Source organism: Ambystoma mexicanum, chromosome 8 (assembly GCF_040938575.1).
Source record: "Ambystoma mexicanum isolate Mex_15411 chromosome 8, UKY_AmexF1_1, whole genome shotgun sequence".
NCBI classification, from domain to species: Eukaryota; Metazoa; Chordata; class Amphibia; order Caudata; family Ambystomatidae; genus Ambystoma; species Ambystoma mexicanum.
Genome location: NC_090929.1, coordinates 65,006,923 through 65,031,830, shown reverse-complemented (window position 1 = coordinate 65,031,830; position 24,908 = coordinate 65,006,923). Strand labels below are relative to the sequence as shown.

Here is a 24,908-nt window from a genome sequence, read left to right as displayed (position 1 = left end):
ACCATCAGGCCAGCAGTGACGAATCCCTGCATACCATCAGGCCAGGAGTGACGAACCCCTGCATACCATCAGGCCAGCAGAGAAGAACCCCTGCATACCATCTTGCCTGCATAGAAGTACCCCTGCATACCATCAGGGCTGCAGTGATGAACCTCTGCATACCATCAGGCCTGCAGAGAAGAACCCTTGCATACCATCAGGCCTGCAGAGAAGAATCCCTGCATACCATCAGGGCTGCAGTGATGAACCCCTGCATACCATCAGGGCTGCAGTGACGAACCCCTGCATACCATCAGGCCTGCAGAGAAGAACCCTTGCATACCATCAGGCCTGCAGAGAAGAACCCCTGCATACCATCAAGCCAGCAGTGACGAACCCCTGCATACCATCAGGCCAGCAGTGACGAACCCCTGCATACCATCAGGCCAGCAGTGACGAACCCCTGCATACCATCAGGCCAGCAGTGACGAACTCCTGCATACCATCATGCCAGCAGAGAAGAACCCCTGCATACCATCAGGCCTGCAGAGAAGAACCCCTGCATACCATCAGGCCTGCAGAGAAGAACCCCTGCATACCATCAGGCCTGCAGAGAAGAACCCCTGCATACCATCAGGCCTGCAGAGAAGAACCCCTGCATACCATCAGGGCTGCAGTGACGAACCCCTGCATACCATCAGGCCTGAGCTCCTTTGGAAACATGTTTTGTGAACCAGTACTTGAAGCTGGGGGAAGGGAACACTGAGCTCCTTCTGAACTCTTTATACTAAAACCAAGTGTGCTTGAAACTTGGGGAAGAGAAACCAAAATCCTGACTGAACATTTGAAGCCTATATAATTGTTGGCACTGTATCCTGAACTTGAGGAAGGGAGCTAGAGGCTGTGACGAACCCCTGCATACCATCAAGCCTGCAGGGAAGAGCCCCTGCATACCATCAGGCCTGCAGAGAAGAACCCCTGCATACCATCAGGCCTGCAGTGAAGAACCCCTGCATACCATCAGGCCAGCAGTGACGAACCCCTGCATACCATCAGGCCAGCAGTGACGAACCCCTGCATACCATCAGGCCAGCAGTGACGAACCCCTGCATACCATCAGGCCTGCAGTGAAGAACCCCTGCATAACATCAGGGCTGCAGTGAAGAACCCCTGCATACCATCAGGCCAGCAGTGACGAACCCCTGCATACCATCAGGCCAGCAGTGACGAACCCCTGCATACGATCAGGTCAGCAGTGACGAACCCCTGCATACCATCAGACCAGCAGTGACGAACCCCTGCATACGATCAGGCCAGCAGTGACGAACCCCTGCATACCATCAGGCCAGCAGTGACGAAACCCTGCATACCATCAGGCCAGCAGAGAAGAACCCCTGCATACCATCAGGCCTGCAGAGAAGAACCCCTGCATACCATCAGGGCTGCAGTGACGAACCCCTGCATACCATCAGGCCTGAGCTCCTTTGGAAACATGTTTTGTGAACCAGTACTTGAAGCTGGGGGAAGGGAACACTGAGCTCCTTCTGAACTTTTTATACTAAAACCAAGTGTGCTTGAAACTTGGGGAAGAGAAACCAAAATCCTGACTGAACATTTGAAGCCTATATAATTGTTGGCACTGTATCCTGAACTTGAGGAAGGGAGCTAGAGGCTGTGACGAACCCCTGCATACCATCAGGCCTGCAGGGAAGAACCCCTGCATACCATCAGGCCTGCAGAGAAGAACCCCTGCATACCATCAGGCCTGCAGTGAAGAACCCTGCATACCATCAGGCCAGCAGTGACGAACCCCTGCATACCATCAGGCCAGCAGTGACGAACCCATGCATACCATCAGGCCTGCAGTGAAGAACCCCTGCATAACATCAGGGCTGCAGTGAAGAACCCCTGCATACCATCAGGGCTGCAGTGAAGAACCCATGCATACCATCAGGCCTGCAGTGAAGAACCCCTGCATACCATCAGGCCTGCAGTGATGAACCCCTGCATACCATCAGGCCTGCAGTGAAGAACCCCTGCATACCATCAGGCCTGCAGTGAAGAACCCCTGCATACCATCAGGCCTGCAGTGAAGAACCCCTACATACCATCAGGGTTGCAGTGATGATTCCCTGCATACCATCAGGCCTGCAGTGAAGAACCCCTGCATACCATCAGGCCAGCAGTGACGAACCCCTGCATACCATCAGGCCAGCAGTGACGAACCCATGCATACCATCAGGCCTGCAGTGAAGAACCCCTGCATAACATCAGGGCTGCAGTGAAGAACCCCTGCATACCATCAGGGCTGCAGTGAAGAACCCATGCATACCATCAGGCCTGCAGTGAAGAACCCCTGCATACCATCAGGGCTGCAGCGAAGAACCCATGCATACCATCAGGCCTGCAGTGAAGAAACCTGCACACCATCAGGACTGCAGTGTAGAGCCCTGCACACATCAGGACTGCAGTGTAGAGCCCTGCACACATCAGGACTGCAGTGAAGAAACTTGCACACATCAGGACTGCAGTGAAGAAACCTGCACACATCAGGACTGCACTGAAGAAACCTGCACACATCAGGCCTGCAGAGAAGAACCCTGTACACATCAGGCCTGCAGTGAAGAGCCCTGCACACATCAGGACTGCAGTGAAGAGCCCTGCACACATCAGGTCTGCACAGAAGTGCCATGCACACATCAGGACTGCAGTGAAGAACCTGCACACATCCATCAGGACTGCGGTGTACAGCCCTGCACACATCAGGACTGCAGTGTAGAGCCCTGCACACATCAGGACTGCAGTGAAGAAACCTGCACACATCAGGACTGCTGTGAAGAAACCTGCACACATCAGGACTGCACTGTAGAACCCTGCACACATCAAGACTGCACTGAAGAAACCTGCACACATCAGGCCTGCAGAGAAGTGCTATGCACACATCAGGACTGCAGTGAAGAGCCTGCACACATCAGGACTGCAGTGAAGAAACCTGCACACATCAGGACTGCACTGAAGAAACCTGCACACATCAGGGCTGTACTGAAGAACCCTGCACACATCAGGACTGCACTGTAAAACCCTGCACACATCAAGACTGCACTGAAGAAACCTGCACACATCAAGACTGCACTGAAGAAACCTGCACACATCAAGACTGCACTGAAGAAAGCTGCACACATCAAGACTGCACTGAAGAAACCTGCACACATCAAGACTGCACTGAAGAAACCTGCACACTTCAGGACTGCAGTGAAAAAACCTGCACACTTCAGGACTGCAGTGAAAAAACCTGCACACTTCAGGACTGCAGTGAAAAAACCTGCACACTTCTTTTTTTATTTATAGTGCGCCATTAGATGTCTTGCATCTTTTTCACACTAACATCAAGAAACCTTTTACAATTATATCATAGCAATTTACATTTCAGTTATTTTTAAAATTCCAATCTAAAATCATATCACACTTAATTATCTCCCTTCTTACTTAATAAACAACAATTAAATATGTATTCCAAAAATGTAACACTCTTGAGATCCCTAATCTTTCTCTATTGCATCTATTCTTTTAATAATTATCTCCCACACATGATATGCTGCATGATTTAAAACAGATGACCTAGCAGCAAACAACTCACTCCAGAACATCCATGGTGGGATTGCAGTGATTTTCGTATGCAAGTTTGTATTCTGCTTCTAATACTTCACATTGTGTTAAAAGGTGTCTCGCCGTCTCAAGGTGTTTCCCGCATAGTCTACATTTCCTTTGTTCTCGCGGTATGGCCTTCCAGGCACCTTTATTTTCCAACACCTTGATGGTTTGAAGTCTGAGTGGGAGGATAAACCTAGTCATTTTAGGATATCGCTTCCTAGTCAGGTACAAGCAGGGGCTATTTCTATCAAATGCCTGCTTAACCTATTCTCTTTATTTACTCAGGGTGGCAAGGTGCATTATTGTAGAGTCTATGTCGTTTGATCTAGCCTTTTCGGGGATTTTTGCCAAGTTATATTCCATCCATGTCTTTGGTATTTGTGTAAGGCCAATTTTATGTTTATACTTTATGCTCCTGGCCTCAAGTTCACTAAACCATTTGCTGGATTCAAATCTCTTGGCATGCGGGATAGTAAGTGCCAATAGGCTATCATGCCCAGTTAGGTCAAACTTTATCTTGGCCCATAAATGACATGAGGCCAGTGCCCAGCGCATGGCTATAGAGGCAAGGCCCAGCTCAAGTCTAATGGCCTGCACAGGGGTCCCGGGAGGGAGGCCCAGCATTGACCGCAGGATCTTCCCTTCAAGTTTCTCTATCGAAGCAACCCATTTCCATGGGAAAGTTTCTAGGGCATATGTAATGGTTGGTACAATTGAGGTTTTGTAGGCTAGAATCTTGGCTTCAATGTTCCTGCCACCTTGGCCATCAATGCTTTTCTTTAAGGCTTTCTTTTTTTGTAGTTTCCTCTGAGATAGCGGATGTCATACATTTTGTTGCGATATTGATTCCTAGGTACCGATAACTATTGGTGGTATCAACACTTTCTCCTCCCAACCACCATTGTTTGTTCTTCCTGGTGGCACTAGAGTTCCCAAATATAAAAATGTTGGTTTTATTGATGTTGGGTTTAAGAGACAGTTCTTGAGAGAAGATGTTTAGTGCCGTCAAAGAATTTTGTAGCCCAACTTTAGTTCTATCAAGGATCACCACATCATCCGCTTATGTAATACACGTCACACCTTTGTTACCATATTGAGGCGGGGTGTTATGTACAGCCCCCAGTCTTCTAGCCAACATGGACAAGTATAAATTGAAGAACAAAGGGGCTAATGCGCAACCCTGCTTCAGCCCCAGACGCGTGGGCACACTTTCCGAGAGAATCCCATCCTGCGACATCCTGATTCTCACCGATGTATCCCTGTAGAGGGTTTTTATGAAATAAAGCAGGGATGGCTCTATCTCCCAATCTTCTAGCATGGACCATAGTTTAGCCCTGTCGACGCTATCGAACGCAGCTGTGTAATCTACAAAGCATGCGTATAGTGCCATTCCAGGTTTTGCGTCCAGATCGGATATCAAAGTTAGCAGGGTCTAAATGGGGTGAGTTGTTGAACACCCCTTTCTGAATCCTGTTTGATGGTACGTTAGAATACCCCTTTCTGTTGTCCAGGCCGTGAGTAGTTCTAGAAGGATATTGGCAAAGATATTACTGCAGCAATCTAACATGGCTAAAAGGCGACAATTCTCAGGCTTTTCCCGATTGCCTTTTTTAAAAACTGGAATCAGAATGGCCTCTTTCCATGTATCCGCGATCACTCCCGATTGACAGATCTTTATGAACAGCTGTCTCAGGGCGCTGGCCCATAACTCCGGGTCACTTTTCAGAATCATATTATTGAGCCCATCAGGGCCCGTAGCACTAGAAGATTTTAACGTCTTTATTCTTGACATCAGATCTACAGTTTTCATCTGCTCGACAACTTTGGAGTTTTGTTGTTGCGTATGTTTCGGGCCGGGGTCCTCTGGGCCATCATAAAAGCCTTTGATATATTCTATCCAGCTTGCCTCAGAAACGGTGGTCATTTCTTTTTGTACATCAGGGGTATGCTGTGCTTTCCCAATCCAGTACCAGAATTTCTTTGAATCATTTGTTCTTATTAGTTTATTCAGATGTTTCCATCCAGCATCCTCGATGGATTCTCTATGATTTCGCAGCCATGAATTATACTTGTTCCTTATGTTTTTTATCCCAGTTATTAGGGCCGAAGTATTAGTCCTGAGTGTTTTCTCCAGTTGTCTGATGGCGGAATTCTTCTCTTTCTTTTTTATGGCTATAGTGGGATCATAGTATTGACCAGGTCTCCATATCTTCTTGAAATTCCCTTTCTTGGGGATCAACATTTCTGCTTCCACCCGTGTATACACATCGTTAATAAGATCTTGAATTCTCTCCCCTTCTCTGTTCTTCAGATCATGACTGAATAGATTATTATATCTTAGTATGGTCTTTTGAGACCACCGTATCCGATTTCCCCCACTGTTGATCATCACACTCTCCCTCATTTGTTTTTTTAGGTCTACAGATATGATCGTACAGTTTGCAGCTTAGCACTGCATGGTCGCTGGCTTTATTGTTGATCAGTGTCAGTTTCCCCAGGTTCGTGCTTTCTTGCTTGTTTATGAATATGAAATCAATCCTGGTTGAGATTGTCCCATTAGACCATGTGGCTTCTTTTGCGTTGTCCGCTGTATGTAAAGGTAATAAATCAAATTCTGCCATTGTTCGCAGCCAGGCTCTTGCTCTCTGGGAACCTTTTATTTGATAACTTGACGTGCCCTCCTGCTTTCTCCTTGAGGTTATTTTTCCCGAGTGGCCGCAATATTGAAATCCCTGGTGATTATCACTCGGCCATCCTTATTAGTGGATAGCCACACTCTCAAAGTAGTGACTAGCGAGGCTGTTATCTCTAGGGTTTTAGCCCCTCCAGGGGGGTCATATAAGGTGGCGACCAAAATGGGTGGGGGAAGTCTCGTCTGGGATAGATATGGTGGCTGCTAAAAAGTTGATGTTTCGTGGGCCTTCCCGATATTCCACTAGATTAAGCCAGTTTTTGGCACCTATACACAGGCCCCCTTTGGTCTTCCGGAGGTCGGGTGAACCGCCAAGCTGTGTATTATCGTATAACCATCCATTACCCAGGGTTTGCAGAGCCATGTTTCTTGTACACAAAAACAGGACATTTTGTTCAATAGTTCCAGAGTCTCATAATTCCTTAGGAAAGACCCATGGCCTCTGGAGTTCCATGATACCAGGGCCAGTCCTTGATCGAGATCATGTAGTTTTGTTTGTCACTCGAAACTGGACTGAATCTCTTCCCATTGGCCCTCCTGTCTTCTCACCTCTATGACCGGAGCCCTTTTAGTTACTGGCTTCTTATTTTGATCTTTTAAATTTGGTTGACACTCTGCCGGAAAGAAAACCAGGATTTTGAATCCTAGTTGGAATAAAGCCTCTTGATTTTGGCATATTCTATCCACTACTATCGAAGTACAGGTCATAATCACCCAATTATCGATACTATCTGTCTCTGGAAGCTCAATTTTAGCAATGTCTTTAGTGGATATCAGTGCCAGCTCAGGAACCATATGGAACAATTCCAGCAACCATTTCCTATTCAGGAAAGGGCTATTTGTTGTAGGATTCTTTTCCACTATTTTCAGGTGCAATAGGTCCTTACACCAAAGAGGGTCTGTATTTGTCTTATTTTTCAGGGGGTTTCTTGATTTAAGTTGGTTAACTCGCCCTTCCCAAGAAGAGCTTGACTCAGAAGAGTCTGGTTCTAGTAGCTTAGCCTTGTCATTTAATTGGTGGTTTTGTTCCATCCTCTTGCTTGGGCCCTCTGTTTGTAGGGTTATACCCAGCTTTTTTTGCATTCCTTACAAGCCTCTGCTTTTTGTGTCCCCTGGTCACTGGGCCCCGCCAACTGCGTGCTCCCTGCGTCTCCACTTTTCACCATATGAGTTGATTTCTCTGATGCCAAGGTTTGCGGGTGGTGGATCCAATCGTCCAGTGGGTTCCGTTGATCTGTGCGCTTCACCTTGAAGCTTATTTATTGTCTTTTATTTGTTTTTGGCTTACTTGGGCTCTTTAGTTTTGGGTGCGGGATATTACCTCCCACCCCCTGAGTCTTTGCCTGGATTTTCACCGGTTGTTTACCCATACTGGCTGCTGATGATCCATCGGAATTTTCTCGGCGGTGTGTCCGGGACATTCATAATAGATATTTCGGCACATAACGCTTCTAGCATCCCGCTCTCTGAATCCGCGACCACAACAACCTGGTCTGAGGGGGCATCTGAATGTTTGGGAGATGAGGCGGATATTTCTGGTAAGGAGGGTAACTGCTTGGTCCCAGTTGCCTGTGTCAATGCCTTCTGGCTCTTTAATAGGAGGAGAATTTCTGCCATTTCCTCCTTCACTGTCTGTTGCTCCATTGCCATTTGTGAACATAGTTGAAATAAAGCGTCCAGCTTGGACTCCAGACCATCTATTCCTCTAGACCAGCTTGGGGGGGGGGGGGTGCTTCATTTATATAATCCACTCCCCCATTTAGTTTTTCTTCACAAGCCATGCTGGCTTCTTCATCACCATCTGATTCATCGGTAGCAGTTTCCGCAGACGTCATAAATTGTTCCAAGTCTGGCGTGGCCAATAGATTTGATGACAATAGGTTCTTAGATGCTTGATCTCCTGGCATCAAAGAATTCCTTCTAGCCTCTTTGCATAATTTCAGCAATGAGCCGTTGTTATCAATATAGATCAAGGAGTCTGGGTCATTCTCTCCAATACTGGGCAGGGCCCGCTCCTGCAGTTTTATCTGCTCTTCTTTAGGGCCAAAAAAAGGATTGTATGTCCTTTTGCATGATTGGGGGAGGCAGAGTTATTGGGCATATTGATTATTTTTTTTCCCTTCGGGGTTTCCACTATGCCCACTTTGCTGATAGTCGGGCTTCTCCTCCTTTTCCCTCGGGTCTTCATTGTGGCAAAATGCTCACGGCTTGAATCCAATTAGGAACAGTGGGTATCCCAGTACAAGCCAGTACAGGCCAGGTCCCACACTACTCCACGTATGGAGTGTTGATCTATATATTTAAGCCTTTAATTGACAAGAGAGCCTTTCACACCCCCCAAATACAAAAAGGTTTGGGGGATTAGAGTATGGAAAAAGGAAAGAGAGATGAATGGGAAAGGAGAGAAAGGTATAGAGGGAAAAGGAAAATACGGGGGGTGAGGAGGAGAGGGACAGAGTGAGAAGGCTGAAGATACTGTACTCATTCAGTTGTCAGTAGGTAGTGGATATATATAACCACCACCCTGGCAACCTGGGATTACCCCACTCAGTCAGCCCGTTTTGCCTCAGTCACCCCTCGCCACCATCCGCTCCTCCCCTGCCACTCACCCCGCACCGCCGCACTTCTACTCCTCAGCTCTCCTCCACAGGTGCAGCGTGCTCGGGGGGGGGGGGGAGAGAAGGAGCGGGGGCGGCGGGTGGCCCCCTCGGAGGGGTTGTCTCCGTGAGCCCATCGGCTGCAACACTGACCAGGTCGGTCCTACACAGACTGAGACCGGCTTGCAAGATGAGTCCCGCGGTCCTGCAGGTCAACAGGAGGCCGCCACCAATGAAGCGGGTGGAACAGGGCCTCGTTGGCAGCCGACGGCAGCCGTCAGCAACCTGGAACAGTCGTCATCGACCCAGCCAACTGGGTTCACCCGGAGCGTTGCACACCTCGTACGCGTCTCGTACGCGTCTTGCGTCTCACACAGCGGCACTCAGCCTGGTCCGGACTAGAGAAAAGGACCGCAACAGTTCCGACTCAAGCCGCACCTCCAATCTCTCAAGGAAGGCACACTTCAGGACTGCAGTGAAAAAACCTGCACACTTCAGGACTGTACTGAAGAAACCTGCACACATCAAGACTGCACTGAAGAAACCTGCACACATCAAGACTGCACTGAAGAAACCTGCACACATCAAGACTGCACTGAAGAAACCTGCACACATCAAGACTGCACTGAAGAAACCTGCACACATCAAGACTGCACTGAAGAAACCTGCACACATCAGCACTGCAGTGTAGAGCCCTGCACACATCAGCACTGCAGTTTAGAGCCCTGCACACATCAGCACTGCAGTGTAAAGCCCTGCACACACCAGTACTGCAGTGAAGTATTCTGTACACGTCAGGCCTGCACTGAAGAACCATGTTTACACCAGGACTACAGTGAAGTTCCATGCACACATCAGGACTGAACTGAAGATTCCTGTATACCCCAGGACTGCACTGAAGACCCCTGTACACGTCAGGCCAACCGTGAAGTGCAATGCACACATCAGAACTGCACAGAAGTGCCATGCACACATCAGGACTGCACAGAAGTGCCATGCACACATCAGGACTGCACAGAAGTGCCATGCACACATCAGGACTGCACAGAAGTGCCATGCACACATCAGGACTGCACAGAAGTGCCATGCACACATCAGGACTGCACTGAAGAATCCTGCACACACCAGGACTGCATGAAAAACTCTGCATACATTTGCTCCCCAACGAGGATCTCCATATATACTAGGTCACATTGAAGCGCTCCACATACATCAGGTTTGCATTAACAGGGACCCATACACCAGGCTCGCCTAGAAGAGATAAAATACACCAGGCCTGCACTGAGGATTTGCACACACATCATATCCTCATAGGAGGTCCATATGAATGAAGGCTGCCCTGAGGAGGCCTCCATACACCAAGGCCACATTAAAGGACTGCATATACTGTTAAGGAGATTTATCATTGTTATGCTTAATCCCCCGTCCTAGTGAGACTCCCAGCACTTTTTGCTGGACTTCTGAACCTTTTCCTTTAATCCTGAATGAGTGGAGCCTTTTTCCGCTCACTCATTCATTGTTATGGGATCTGTCTTTTGGAACTCCTTTCTTTGTATTTTACTGTCCCGTGGAGTCTATTTTTGGGGGGGGGTGTGGTTGTCCTGATTGGACAGCCACACCCCCCCCCCGCCTTCTGTAAATTGATGAGAGAGAATGCAGAGGAGTGTGTGCTGAAACTGAATAAAAGGTGACGATCCTGAGGTCAAAGGTGTTGGGTAAGATTTTACCTTTAGAGCTAAATTTACCTCACTTGTGAGACCCCCAGAACTTTTTGCGTTACTGATGGATTATCTTTCCCCATACCTCAGTGAGTGTGAACCTTTTTCCACACACACAGATCCTCTTTCTATTTTTGGGAGTGTCATTTTTAAGACTCTCCATAGTGTCCCTTTAATTGTATCCTCTGACAACTTTTGGTATATACCCTTTTATTGTTACAGGGTTGCCCTTTGAGCTCCCCTTTTATTTTCTCTGACTACCTTGTAGATATGTCTATCCCTTCTACATTTTGTTAGGTTAAACCAGCACATCCCACCTTATGTGGAGTGCTGGAGAGAAACAACGTATCCACTTTCTCACCAGCGCTGTAACAATTCTTTTAGAGGGACAAGCTTACCTTAAATGGCTGGTGGCAGTGAACCTTTTTACTAATTCGGTGCACCTTTACCGGGGGCTGTTTTCACAGCTGCTGTAAAGGAACCCATGGGTGCCCATTTGACAAAAATGGCCCTGGACTTCTTTTTTGCCATCTACGTGCTTCTTGTCCCTTCTTGGTCATTCCCCTGCCCTCCATAGTGGGATATTCCTGTGTGATTCTAATCTTCAGCGGGAGACATCGGTCAAGCCCGCCCAGGCTCTAGAGTGTCTGTGAAGGCAGGATGCAAGGGAGGAGTCCATAACCCTGCACCCATTTGTCTTCCAGCTTGCCTGTGAGAATCCAGTTCCAACTGGACGGCTGTCTTTCCTGAAAGGATTGCCAATCCACCCCCCCCCCCACTCCCCTCCCCCCAAGTTTGAATGTTGCACGTCTGTTTGATTGGCTGGGTTCCTACATAAAAGTCTGATCCTGGAAGCTGAAGAAGTAGTTGACTACTGCACCTGAATCCGAAGAGGAAGATGAAGAATACGCGGCTGAGACGAATTCCAGTAACCCGGAGAGCCTGCTGTGTAACCAGAGCCTGCTTTTACCGTTCCTTCCAAGCATTTTGGGGGCTCTGAAAACGACCCTGACCCAGAGCCTGGTGTGATCCACTGGACTAAAGAAGACCTGCATTTTGAGCCATCCCACATAGTGCTGCGACCTTGCGGGGCTGCAATACCCCCATTACCCTGGGACCTCGAGTCATCGTGCGGTGCATGGCCTTCCGAATTGAGCTGAAACTTGGTGGCATCCTGCTGGACCTCCAGAGAATGAAATCCAGTCTGAAAAGTCCCCTCACCAGAGTGCGAAAAAACTCTTGCCTGGAGCGTTCTCCATTGATCCTTGCTGTAAAATCCCTTCCAAAGTCCTGTCTTCCGTATTCATGACAAAGGAATCCACTGACCGGGTTTTTGGCTGCAGATCCTGAAGTCTCCCCTCCTGCAACTCTTTTTCCGTGCTGAGGTACTGTGGTGGCTGGGGTCTTTACTTACCTTAAGCCTGTGTGATTTCTGTAAAGCTTTGGGGGTGTTTCTTCTGATTGGGAGTCCTCTCATCCAGGCCCACTGCTGGAATCCTCCTAGGGTGTCTTCTCAGATGTCCCTGGACCCTAACTAACTCTAAAGTGAACTACTTGTTTGAACAGTCTTCCACAGGAACTATGACTTTTTCTGCAACTGAACCCTGTCTCGCCCTGCCTGCAGCTGGCATCTAGACCACTAGGGTGCCTCTGAAAGAACTCCTGCAATAGACTAGGGAAGGACTGGATAAGAAAAGGATTCTGCCTTGAAAAGTGTTTAAAATTGTACTTGTTAAAGAGTTTGTAACTCTGAGAGTGAGCAGTTACAAAGGTTCTTACCTTGAATGTAAGGTGATTTTCCTCACCTATAAACTGGTTGTGCCTATTCCCAAAAGTAACGCTGTTGGCCTCACTTAACTATTTCCTTCAGAATACTGGTGTGTAAGTTCACCAACTGGGTCTTGCTTCCCCTGACCTGCTGTATAGCCTGTCTAAACAGAGTCTGCGTTGGGTGTTACCTACCTAGAATAACATGGAGTCCTTCTTAAAGTGTAACATTGGGTTTTGCTTTCCCTGGTCTGTTTTATACAGATGCTAAAACAGTCAGAGGGTTATACCTACCTTTAAGTTGCTGATAGCTCCTTTAAAAAGTATATGGGTTTTACTTACCTTGGGCCATCCTAAATTAAGTTAGAAAGTTATTGCTTACCTTAGTCTGTGTTCCACTGGACCTGGAAAGCAACTGTAATAGTATATTACATTAGGTTTGATCGCCCTAGAATACCTGGTCCCATTCTTAAAGTGTTCTGTAGGTGTAGCTGAACTTGGTCTGTCTGGTGAAATCCTAAATAAGCGTAAAGAGTTCTTGCTTACCTTAGTCTGTGTTTCACTGAGCTAAAAAGCAACTGTAATTGTATATTGCACCAAAAGGTCTTACTCATCTAGTATAAGTGTGTGTTATCCTGAATATGGTTATAAGTTTCTACTCTCCCTTGAACCAGTGTTCGACTATTCTGAAAAGTATAAATGCAGTTTGGTTTCCTAAGTGTGTACTTAACTGAGTGTCATTGCACAACTGCCAGGGTCTACTACCCTTGTATTACTGAAAGTAACTTATGGTTTTACTCCCCATGAATAGGTGTGTCCTATACTAAATGTGTTTGATAAGATCTGACTTGCCAAGAAATACTGTTTGTTTTCTAAGCAAGGTTTATGCTTTGGTCTGTTTACCTTCAAGCATTGTGTTGTGTTTATAATTCTATGATTAAGTACTTATCCCCCAAGATTAATCTTGGCCAAACTTATATTTATAATAAACCTTTATTTTGTATAATACTTCTGGTTTTCAGTGTTTCTGTTGAACCCTTGGTATACTACAAGTTCTTTGTACCTTCCTGCAGCCCTCTCCCCATCCTAAAATAAGCCTGGCTGCTCCGTCTACACTAGCATATACTCAGGTGGTCGAGCCTTATACTAAGAGTGGAGTATTGTACTGCCACTGAGGTTCTGTGTGTTAAAAGTGTGGCAAAAATGGCAGTTTACTCAAAAAATTGCGGCAAAAAGGCTGTGGTTTTGCCACCGCAATCCATGTAAAGGATGCGGAGGAAATCCCCGCAACCCCTAGACCCATTATACCATTTAAGAGGAGAGGGGGGCATCCAGGGATGTCATTTAGGGGTCGCCAGAGGTCGCAAATGCGACCTCTCTGGTCTCCCTTGCGATCTCTAAAAAATAAAAATAAAAGATCATTTTTATTTTTTTTTTTGGTAATGCAAGCTCCTGGGCTTTCACCAGCACCATGTGGCTCGTGGCTCGCTTTCTTGTTCAGGCCCCTTAAAAAAATAAAAATAAGTACAGGAGTGCCACAAGTTTAACACTTTCAGCACTGAGCCTAAATAAGAAAGAATAAGAATACCAAATAATGTGTCTTTCTGGAATTCTATACAATAATTGCTAGACTCATTAAAGGTTTATTTCAGGCACACCTCAGGGGGTGAGTCACTGATTTAGTCTGTTCTTAAATACCTCAACTCAGCCTTTCATCCTTCTGAGGTCGATAAATGAGTACCAACACAGGTTGGGTGATATTGGGTGTATATTTTTTCTATATAAAGCACTTAAGCGCAAGGGCTTTATAATAACAAATCATTATCATTTGCAGTCACAGTAATTTGGTAATATCGGCCTATACACAATGATCTTAACGATACATATGGCGATCCATTCTTGTATGAAATGTACATCACATTATAGTGATATCGTAACCATATTTTTTGTAGTGTACAATGCTATGTGATGCCACTTCCTGTTTTGTCAACTGGTGAAAGGTTGTGTTCCATCGCTTCCCACGAGGTCACTTTGGGGTGTGGTCAAATGATGTCATCAGGGGTCAAGGGTCGTATGATGTCACTTCCGCTACCCCTGGCATTTTGGTGAAATGACGTCCCTGGGGACACCACCGCAACCCCCGCTCCCCTTAAATGGTATAACGGGGTACACCTTTACCTGGTCAAACCACAGCATTTTTGCCGCGATTGTTTGCACAGGCGACATTTTTGCCGTAATTTTATTACTGCATACCACTCAGTTGTATAGGTTTGCTAAGCCCTTAGTTGGACTTCAGAAAAACTATTCTAACAGAAGGCAAGTCGACCACTGGAAACTGAAGTAACCGAAAATTACCAGAGACGCCTGCAGACTATGAAGCGACCACTGCTGTCCTGACCCCGTTTTCTGTGCGATAGAGGAACTCTAAAGAGGATGACTACTTCCCTTTGACTGGTGGGAACAACCAGTCCCAAGACGAACTTTAATCATCAGAGCCATCTCTCCAGACCTGCGGAACCCCAATACCAGGAGACCTTCAACCCAATTGAAGTGCATCATTGTGGAAAGACTGAATCCGTCAAAGTCTTTGCTGAGCTCCAGGTGAGCCTCCAGAGACAATCTGACCTGTCCAAGTGCCCTCAACAGAGCGCAGGACTTCAGGAACCGAAGAAGATTGTCCAAATCGCGTCCTTTATTGGTGCGGCAGAAAAGGCACCAGAACCGCAGAGTGACCATAGAAGCAGATGAAATCCGTCCCAGAGGTTATCCCTCGAGACTGCTGCTGAGAGATAGACCGTTCATTGCCCTGCCTTTTGTCACCAGACCAAGGAATCCAGAGGTCGGATCAAACGCTGCCAAACCGAGGAAAATCCAGCCACAAACATTTCCTCTAACCTAAGGTACTGTGTGGAGAAAGGGTATTGCTTACTTTAATCCAAGAAGTCGCTCCACAGCTTTGGAATGCACAAACAGGTGTCCAGGGCAACCCGTTCTTACTTCTTACCCAAGCTGCTGCTTGTGTCCCTTTAGCGAGTCCTTTAACAGGCTCTCCAACATTGGTTGTATTCTCTTGCATCGTAAAGACGAGAGACGAGTATTCTGCTGCTTGTCAAGACTTTGAGCCCTCTTCAAACTGCCTTTAGCTAGGGTTGCGTTGTGGACCTTAAAAGACTTGCTGTGGGAAGAAACTACCTCTAGACCTTTAAGCCTGCTAGTGTTACACTAACCTACTATTTTTCTTCCCAAAAGTCCCTATCTTATGTGGGTTTGCAGAGTAAATGTATTTACCGTATTTCTTACAAGTTTCGCGAGTGTGCGTTATTACCAAAAATACAATAGAACTGTCAAAAGCAGTTACAAGTGTAACTGCGAGCAACTACAAACTAAGCAATGGCCTTTGAAAAGTAATCTAAAGTAAGTGTTTTGGTTTATTGTGCTTAGTATTTAAAAGTGATTCTTGAGTACATATAATAAATATATATTTTAATATAAATGCATTGTGTGTTTCTTTGGACTACTGTACTAACTGGGTTCTCGGTACTTGCCTGCAGCTCACATCTTCCTCCTATGATAAGCCTGACTGCTCTGCCACTACCAAGGTTCCATGAGTAGTTCAGACTGACACTAAGAGTTGGGGGATCTACAAACAATTGGGATGGTTGATATGGCTTGTGGCAGTGAACGTGGACATTTTCTACCAACTTTTGTGCAATTTTCCACAGCAGGCTGTATTCACAGCTCAGTTTATGCAAAAAAGGGTCAGCTATGTTCCAACATATTGCCTCATTTCTTTGTTCGCCATTTCTTGTGTGGTTGTCCTTTTTTTAGCCCTTCTTCTAACGTTATGGGAGGGGGGGTCTAAATGGGAGTCTTGCCTTTGGCAGGAACCCTGTGTGTGCCTGCCAGGGCTCCAGTGTTTCTGTGAGGACAGGAAGCAGAGGAAGAGTCTGACGCTCCCCTGCCCTTTGTCTGCCGATGTGCCTGAATGGACCAGTTCCCAGTGGGGGGGGAGGAGGGAAGGGCTGGCTGTCCTGATTGGACAGCCACCCACCCTTTTCTGTAAACTGCTGGGAGAGTTTGCAGAGGAGTGAATGGAAAATCCGAATAAAAAGCGAGGCTCCTGAGGCAGAAGGCAAGTCGACCACTGGAACAGAAGATCCGAAGCAGAAGACAACCAGAGACGCTGGCATACCCTTTCAGAAATCACAGAGACCACTGCTGTCCTGACCCCGTTTTCTAATCAACAAAGGAGCTCCAAAGTGGACGACTCCTTCCCTTTGGCTGGTGGGACCAACTAGCCCTAAAATGAGCTGTACAACAAGCCATCCCAAGACATGCAGTGACCTTCCAGGGTGCAAACCACGAATATCAGGGGGCCTCAACCTAATTGTAGTACATCATCTTCCAGAGCACAAACCCTCCAGGAACTTTGGGGAGTTTCACTAGGACCTCCAGGGACAAGATCACCATCCTTAAAGTCCCCTCACCCGAGTGCAGTACTGCAGGATTGAGGCAGAACGACTGGGCGGTAACCATACACTGCTGGAGCTTGTAGAAAGGCGCCAAAATTCCAGACCAACGTGGTAGTAGGAAGAAATCCTTACCGAGGGTCGTTTCTCGCAACATTCCTTTCAGAGTCCCTCCTTTCATCACCAGACCGAGGGAAAAGGAGACCGGGTCCACCGCAGCTGCATTATTTATTCAATACACCTAGGGTACTGTGGGGCGCAAGTGTTTGTGTCACCCATACCCACTGCCCAGGCTTCACGGCTTGTTCTCCTATAGGGAGTCCTTTGCAATGTCCCTATTAACTTTTCTATTCCACTAAATCATCCTATTTAAAGTAACTAAAATGTTGCCTTTTCTGCTGCATAAGGCTTTGCACCCCTCCTCAACTGACTTTGACAAACTCTTAACGTGTTAGGGATTGGATTGTTAAATCATTATAACCATTGAAATAAATTGTTTCCAAGAAGTAGATTGCGGTTTCAAGTGCCGAATAAACCTTTTCCCTTCCAACAGAGGTTTGGGTGAGTGACTTTACAAATGAATGGCACTGTAACAATTGCTGCTGCAAGCCACTACTTTTGAAGCAGTCACCTGAAAAAGTGTTGCTATTGTTTTCTAAGCGTGTTGTTAGTGCAAAATAGTATTTACTTACCTTGCCTTGTGTATATAAAATAAATGTATATTTCACTGTAACTTCCAGTGTGTTTCTTTGGGGTAATGTATTGACTGGGTTCATTGTACTTACCCACAGCTCGCATCCTCCTCCCAAGATATGCCTGGCTGCTCTGCCACTCTACCAGATCCTTTCGGTAGTACAGACCTCTAAGAGTTGGGGCATGTATACCAAGGGATAGTTAGTCTGACCTGAAGGTAGACTTTAGGAAAACTGCACTCGGTTGTTAGCATGAGAAACGGGATCACCCATGCCCATGGAGACTGCAGAAATGAGCATCCATGCAAAAGCTTTCATACCGGCAATACCATTTGCAGCCCAAAGGTCAGAGTTAGGGAGTGTACAACAAAAGTGAACTATCTCCAGTCAGTGCAATGGCAAAAGAAATACTGAATACAAGATTCATTAGATGGGAACATGCACCTTGACAGAAACCAGATGGACAAAGAACATGGTCACAGAGATGCAGGGAGTATATTTGGATACACAAAACCAGGGCTGCTGATCTTGGGATTAATGTAGAGCCAAAACTTCAGGAATTCACTGGCATGTTATACCATGGCCAGAAGGACAATGAACCCATGGATCAGAGGCAAGCCCTACAGAAGAGTATTTGGCTAACACCTCAGCTTCTTAATAAAATGGCGTTTCCTAATGTATTATTTCATCCTTCTTTTCGTCCATATCGTTTACCACGTCTGTATGATTTGTAGGCTATTTTTTCATTATGTCTAAAGAAATGAATTGGAGTGTTCTGAATGAATGGGTTTCCCCAGCCACACTCCCCTCCCCTCCCCGGAGAAGGCTGTACCTGTCTATTTCACGATCCTTTTCTTCGTTCTTAGATTTGCTTAGATTATGTGATTTGTAAAACGAAACCCAACATGTGTGCATGTCGCCTTTTTAGGCTCTAGTATTAAGAACACTTTTATGAATGGTTATATCTTCTGAGACGCTTGTTAGATGGCATTTTTCCCTTTCTAGGACGGTTCATTAGATGGTACCTCATATAAAAATGCCCCTTTGTCCATTCATTATTATGCCACAGAAGGACCGGGCACAAGTGGTCATTTGGAAGATGCAGGGAAAACAGAGACATGTTTAAGATATGTGCTTTTCCTGTTCCCTTTCTTCTCAAATGCCTCATTGGTTTTCATATTTATCACTAGAACATGATCATTTCTTTCTTCATTTTTCTATAATTTCTAGGGGACTAGGAGTTCTGAATAAGTGCTTTAAACAGTGCAAAAAGGAGCTTAAAACCCCCAAGGAATGGCTCCTCCCGAACACCTAGGACCATACACCGTCCACTCCCCACCCTACCGGAGACTGGGAAATCTGATCCCCACTGTTTCCTCCCCTGCTCCTTGTAGATACCTTGCAGACTACTGCCCTCCCTCCCTGGTTAGATTCCCCCTCCCTTGTTTCTCTGCTCCCTAACCTTGTTCTTCACCCTATGAATGTAAAGCGCTCCATTCCTTCCTGAAGCTGGTTTTGCGCTCCATAAATACCCCAATAACACAGACTGGTTTATCATCAGTAAATCTGTATTGGAAATTAGAAGAATACTAAAAGGAAATGTTTAACTAATGCACTGGAGAAAGGTTGGACATTTAGCTGTCCGAGTGCGAAGTTTAAAAAAGATATATATTTATCTTGTCTATATCGCTTGCAGCACCGTAACTTAGCCGCTTTACTATGATCAAGAAAAACAAAATGAAATAGTTGAATTTCCAATGCGCTGGGAGCCATGACAGCTGCATTTCCTCTACCAAAAAATTGGCAACACAAGCATTGTAATGGTTCAAATAGAAGTATTTGTCAATAATGTTCACATCCCTGTAATAAACTACCCAGTTTTGCTTGTTTGCACCCGAATCACACAACATTTCCTGTGTCATACTTACATTGGACAAGGTCTTGTCACCCACCAGCTGCCACGCGTGGACGGCCGCCACAGCCAAGAGCAACGCATAGGTGAAGAGGCCCATGTATTTTACCCTGAAACGAAAGCAGAGTTAAACGAGCCGAATGGACACCTGGGGTGCTGCATTTTACTCTTTTCATTCCCATGGGCTAGTGTGCAACTTAAAGTCACTTACAGATTGTCTAGATTTCAGGCTCCTTTGCTCTTTGAACTTTAGAACTCAAGAAAGGCTAAGTAGCAAGGATATGCAAACTATATTCGAAAGCTGTTCCCCCCTGTACCCCCGCTTCAATTTTGGATTCAATGGTTTACTAGCTCTAACACCTAAGGCGTTTTTTAGCGTTGTATTTGATGGTTTTGCACATGCCAGGGCCAGTTTTGGTAGTTTCTGACTCCCAAATCAATCGCCCTATAATATGGTGGAACACACTGAATTCACGGCCGGGCATGGGGGGAGTGCCCTGAGGGGGAAGGAATGTCTGTAAAACTGAGGACACCATCTTCACATGGTTTAAGGTGGTGTTGGGTGCTAGACACATTAACTCCACCTCTCCTTTCCACCCTGCCTGAAAGGTTTGGACAAAGGTTTTGCTCAAGCCCCCATACCTTAATGGAGACACGGTTGAAGGACATTTGCTGCAAGAATAGGACAGTTTAGACTGAAAAGCTTACCCAGCAGCACAGGAGCAGGACAGACCAGTGAGCAGGAGCCAGAACCACCAGCTGAGGGCGAACGGCCTGTAAAGGACAGAGAGACATAAGAACGTGCAGTGCTGCATCACAATCCCCCGACAGGCATATTGCTGGGTGCAGCTCAAGGGTCAGTTCCATAAGGGCCTGGAATTTACATCAGAGCAGCCTCTAGTCCTGGGCTCCTGAGAGGAACTAGTGATCTTCTCCTCTGCAAGGTGCGCTCTGACATGTAAGCTTGTATGTTCCTGGTGGATCACTGAGCCACCTGTGGTGGAGGGGAAGGAACTAGTATTCTGTATTAAATGTGTATGCTGTGTGTAATAAACCACATACACAAAAAGGAACTACTGTGAATCTCCCTCTACTACAGGGTTACAATGGAGCCCAGTCAGGCTACAAACTGCTCCTTCATTCCCTCATACTACAGGCTGCTCCTACATTCCCTGCATCCCCTCTCATTCTACAGGCTGCTCCTACATTCCCTGCATTCCTCATTCTACTGGCTGCTCCTACATTCCCTGCATTCCCTCATACTACAGGCTGCTCCTACATACCCTCATACTACAGGCTACTCCTACATCACCTCATTCAACAGACTGCTACTACATCCCCTCATTCTACAGGCTGCTCCTACATCCCCTCTCATCCTACAGGCTGCTACTACATTCCCACATACTACAGGCTGCTCCTACATTCCCTGCATTCACTCATACTACAGGCTGCTCCTACATCCCCTCTCATTCTACAGGCTGCTCCTACATCCCCTCTCAATCTACAGGCGGCTCCTACACCCCTCATCCTACAGGCTGCTCCTACATTCCCTGCATTCCCTCATACTACAGGCTCTACTACATTCCCTCATACTACGGGCTGCTCCTACATTCCCTGCATTCCCTCATACTACAGGCTGCTCCTACATCCCCTCTCATCCTACAGGATGCTCCTACATCCCCTCATCCTACAGGGTGCTCCTACATTCCTTCATACTACAGGCTGCTCCTACATCCCCTTTCATTCTACAGGCTGCTCCTACATCCCCTCATCCTACAGGCTTCCCCTACATTCCATGCATTCCCTCATCCTACAAGCTGCTCCTATATCCCTTCCCATCCTACAGGCTGCTCCTACATCCCATCTCATCCTACAGGCTGCACCTACATCCCCTCTCATCCTACAGGCTGCTCCTACATTTCCTCTCATCCTACAGGCTGCTCCTACATCCCCTCTCATCCTACAGGCTGCTCCTACATCCCCTCTCATCCTACAGGCTGCTCCTACATTTCCTCTCATCTTACAGGCTGCTCCTACATCCCCTCTCATCCTACAGGCTGCTCCTACATCCCCTCTCATCCTACAGGCTGCTCCAACATCCCCTCTCATCCTACAGGCTGCTCCTACATTCCCTCATCCTACAGGCTGCTCCTACATCCCCTCATTCTACAGGCTGCTCCTACAGTCCCTCATCCTACAGGCTGTTCCTACATTCCCTCATACTACAAGCTGCTCCTACATTCCCTGCATTCCCTCATACTACAGGCTACTCCTACATTCCCTCTTATCCTACAGGCTGCTCCTACATCCCCTTTCATTCTACAGGCTGCTCCTACATCTCCTTATCCCACAGGCTTCCCCTACATTCCATGCATTCTCTCATCCTACAGGCTGCTCCTACATCCCTTCCCATCCTACAGGCTGCTCCTACATCCCATCTCATCCTACAGGCTGCACCTACATCCCCTCGTCCTACAGGCTGGTACTACATTCCTGCATTCCCTCATCCTACAGGCTGCTCCTACATCACCTCTCATTCTACAGGCTGCTCCTACATCCCCTCTCATCCTACAGGCTGCTCCTACATCCCCTCTCATTCTACAGACTGCTCCTACATTCCCTCATCCTACAGGCTGCTCCTACATTCCCTCTCTACAGGCTGTTCCTACATTCCCTCATACAAGCTGCTCCTACATTCCCTTATAGTACAGGCTACTCCTACATTCCCTCTTATCCTACAGGCTGCTCCTACATCCCCTCTCATCCTACAGGCTTCTCCATACCCTCTCATTCTACAGGCCGCTCCTACATCCCCTCTCATCCTACAGGCTGCTACTACATCCCCTCATCCTACGGGCTTCCCCTACATTACATGCATTCCATCATCCTATAGGCTGCTCCTACATCCCTTCCCATCCTACAGGCTTCTCCATACCCTCTCATTCTACAGGCCACTCCTACATCCCCTCATCATACAGGCTGCTACATCCCCTCATCCTACAGGCTTCCCCTACATCCCCTCTCATTCTACAGGATGCTCCTACATCCCCTCATTCTACAGGATGCTCCTACATCGCCTCTCATTCTACAGGCTACTCCTACATTCCCTCATGCTACAGGCTGCTCCTACATCCCCTCTCATCCTACAGGCTGCCCCTACATTCCCTCATACTACAGGCTGCTCCTACATTCCCTCTCATCCTACAGGCTGCTCCTACATTCCCTCCATTCCCTCATACTACAGGCTGCTCCTACATCCCCTCATCCTATACGCTTCTCCTACACCCCCTCTCATTCTACAGGCTGCTCCTACCACCCCTATCATTCTACAGGCTGCTCCTACATTCCCTCTCATCCTACAGGCTGCTCCTACATTCCCTGTATTCCCTCATCCTACAGGCTGTTCCTACATCCCCTCAACCTACAGGCTGCTCCTACATCCCCTCATACTATATGCTGCTCCTACATCCCCTCATATACTACATGCTGCTCCCACACCCCCTCTCATTCTACAGGCTGTTCCTACATTCCCTGCATTCACATATACTACAGGCTGCTCCTCCATTCCCTGCATTCCATCATACTACAGGCTGCTCCTGCATCCCTTTCATTCTACAGGCTGCTCCTACTTCCCCTCATCCTACAGGCTTCACCTACATTCCATGCATTCCCTCATCCTACAGGCTACCCCTACATCCCTGTTCCCATCCTACAGGCTGCTCCTACATCCCCTCCCATTCTACAGCCTGCTCCTACATCCCCTCATTCTACAGGCTGCTCCTACATCCCCTCATCCTACAGTCTGGTACTACATTCCCTGCATTCCCTCATCCTACAGGCTGCTCCTACATCACCTCTCATTCTACAGGCTGCTCCTTCATCCCCTCTCATCCTACAGGCTGCTCCTACATTCCCTCATCCTACAGGTTGTTCCTACATTCCCTCTCATCCTACAGGCTGCTCCTACATTTCCTCCATTCCCTCATACTACAGGCTGCTCCTACATTCCCTCTCATTCTACAGGCTGCTCCAACATTCCCTCCATTCCCTCATTCTACAGGATGCTCCTACATCCCCTCTCATTCTATAGGCTGCTCTTACATTCCCTCCATTCCCTCATACTACAGGGCTGCTCTTACATCCCCTCTCACCCTACAGGCTGCTCCTACATCCCCTCATCCTACAGGCTGCTCCAACATTCCCTCCATTCCCTCATTCTACAGGATGCTCCTACATCCCCTCTCATTCTATAGGCTGCTCTTACATTCCCTCCATTCCCTCATACTACAGGCTGCTCTTACATCCCCTCTCACCCTACAGGCTGCTCCTACATCCCCTCATCCTACAGGCTGCTCCTACATTCCCTCATCCTACAGGTTGTTCCTACATTCCTTCATCCTACAGGTTGTTCCTACATTCCCTCTCATCCTACAGGCTGCTCCTACATTTCCTCCATTCCCTCATACTACAGGCTGCTCCTACATTCCCTCTCATCCTACAGGATGCTCCTACATCCCCTCATTCTACAGGCTGCTCCTACATTCCCTCTCATCCTACAGGATGCTCCTACATCCCCTCTCATTCTACAGGCTGCTCATACATCCCCTCTCATTCTACAGGATGCTCCTACATCCCCCTCTCATTCTACAGGATGCTCCTACATCCCCTCTCATTCTACAGGATGCTCCTACATCCCCTCCATCCTCATTCTACAGGATGCTCCTACATCCCCTCTCATCCTACAGGCTGCTCATACATCCCCTCTCATCCTACAGGATGCTCCTACATCCCCTCTCATCCTACAGGCTGCTCATACATCCCCTCTCATCCTACAGGATGCTCCTACATCCCCTCTCATCCTACAGGATGCTCCTACATCCCCTCTCATTCTACAGGCTGCTCCTACATCCCCTCTCATTCTACAGGCTGCTCCTACATTCCCTGCATTCCCTCATCCTACAGGCTTTTCCTACATCCCCTCTCACCCTACAGGCTGCTACTACATCCCCTCTCCTACAGGTTGCCCCTACATTCCCTCATACTACAGGCTGCTCCTACATTCCCTGCATTCACTCATACTACATGCTGCTCCTACATCCCCTCTCATCCTACAGGCTGCTACTACATCCCCTCATCCTACAGGGTGCTCCTACATTCCTTCATACTACAGGCTGCTCCTACATCCCCTTTCATTCTACAGGCTGCTCCTACATCCCCTCATCCTACAGGCTTCCCCTACATTCCATGCATTCCCTCATCCTACAAGCTGCTCCTATATCCCTTCCCATCCTACAGGCTGCTCCTACATCCCATCTCATCCTACAGGCTGCACCTACATCCCCTCTCATCCTACAGGCTGCTCCTACATTTCCTCTCATCCTACAGGCTGCTCCAACATCCCCTCTCATCCCACAGGCTGCACCTACATCCC

General features: G+C 47.4%; 1 protein-coding gene across 3 annotated transcripts in view; it reads right to left on the bottom strand.

Annotated features, from left to right (window-relative positions):
* The window catches only part of POMT1 (protein O-mannosyltransferase 1), a 145,040-nt gene that overhangs the window by 55,394 nt on the left and 64,738 nt on the right, over nt 1–24,908 (bottom strand). For all 3 annotated transcript variants that reach the window (XR_011268474.1, XM_069609292.1, XM_069609293.1), the window contains exons 7-8: nt 20,186–20,251; nt 19,494–19,587 (exon numbers count right to left, since the gene is read on the bottom strand). Coding sequence is in view for 2 of the 3 variants with exons in the window: in XM_069609292.1 (XP_069465393.1) it covers nt 19,494–19,587; nt 20,186–20,251 (160 nt within the window). In the remaining variant the exon portion in view is untranslated. The remainder of the gene's footprint in view (nt 1–19,493; nt 19,588–20,185; nt 20,252–24,908) is intronic.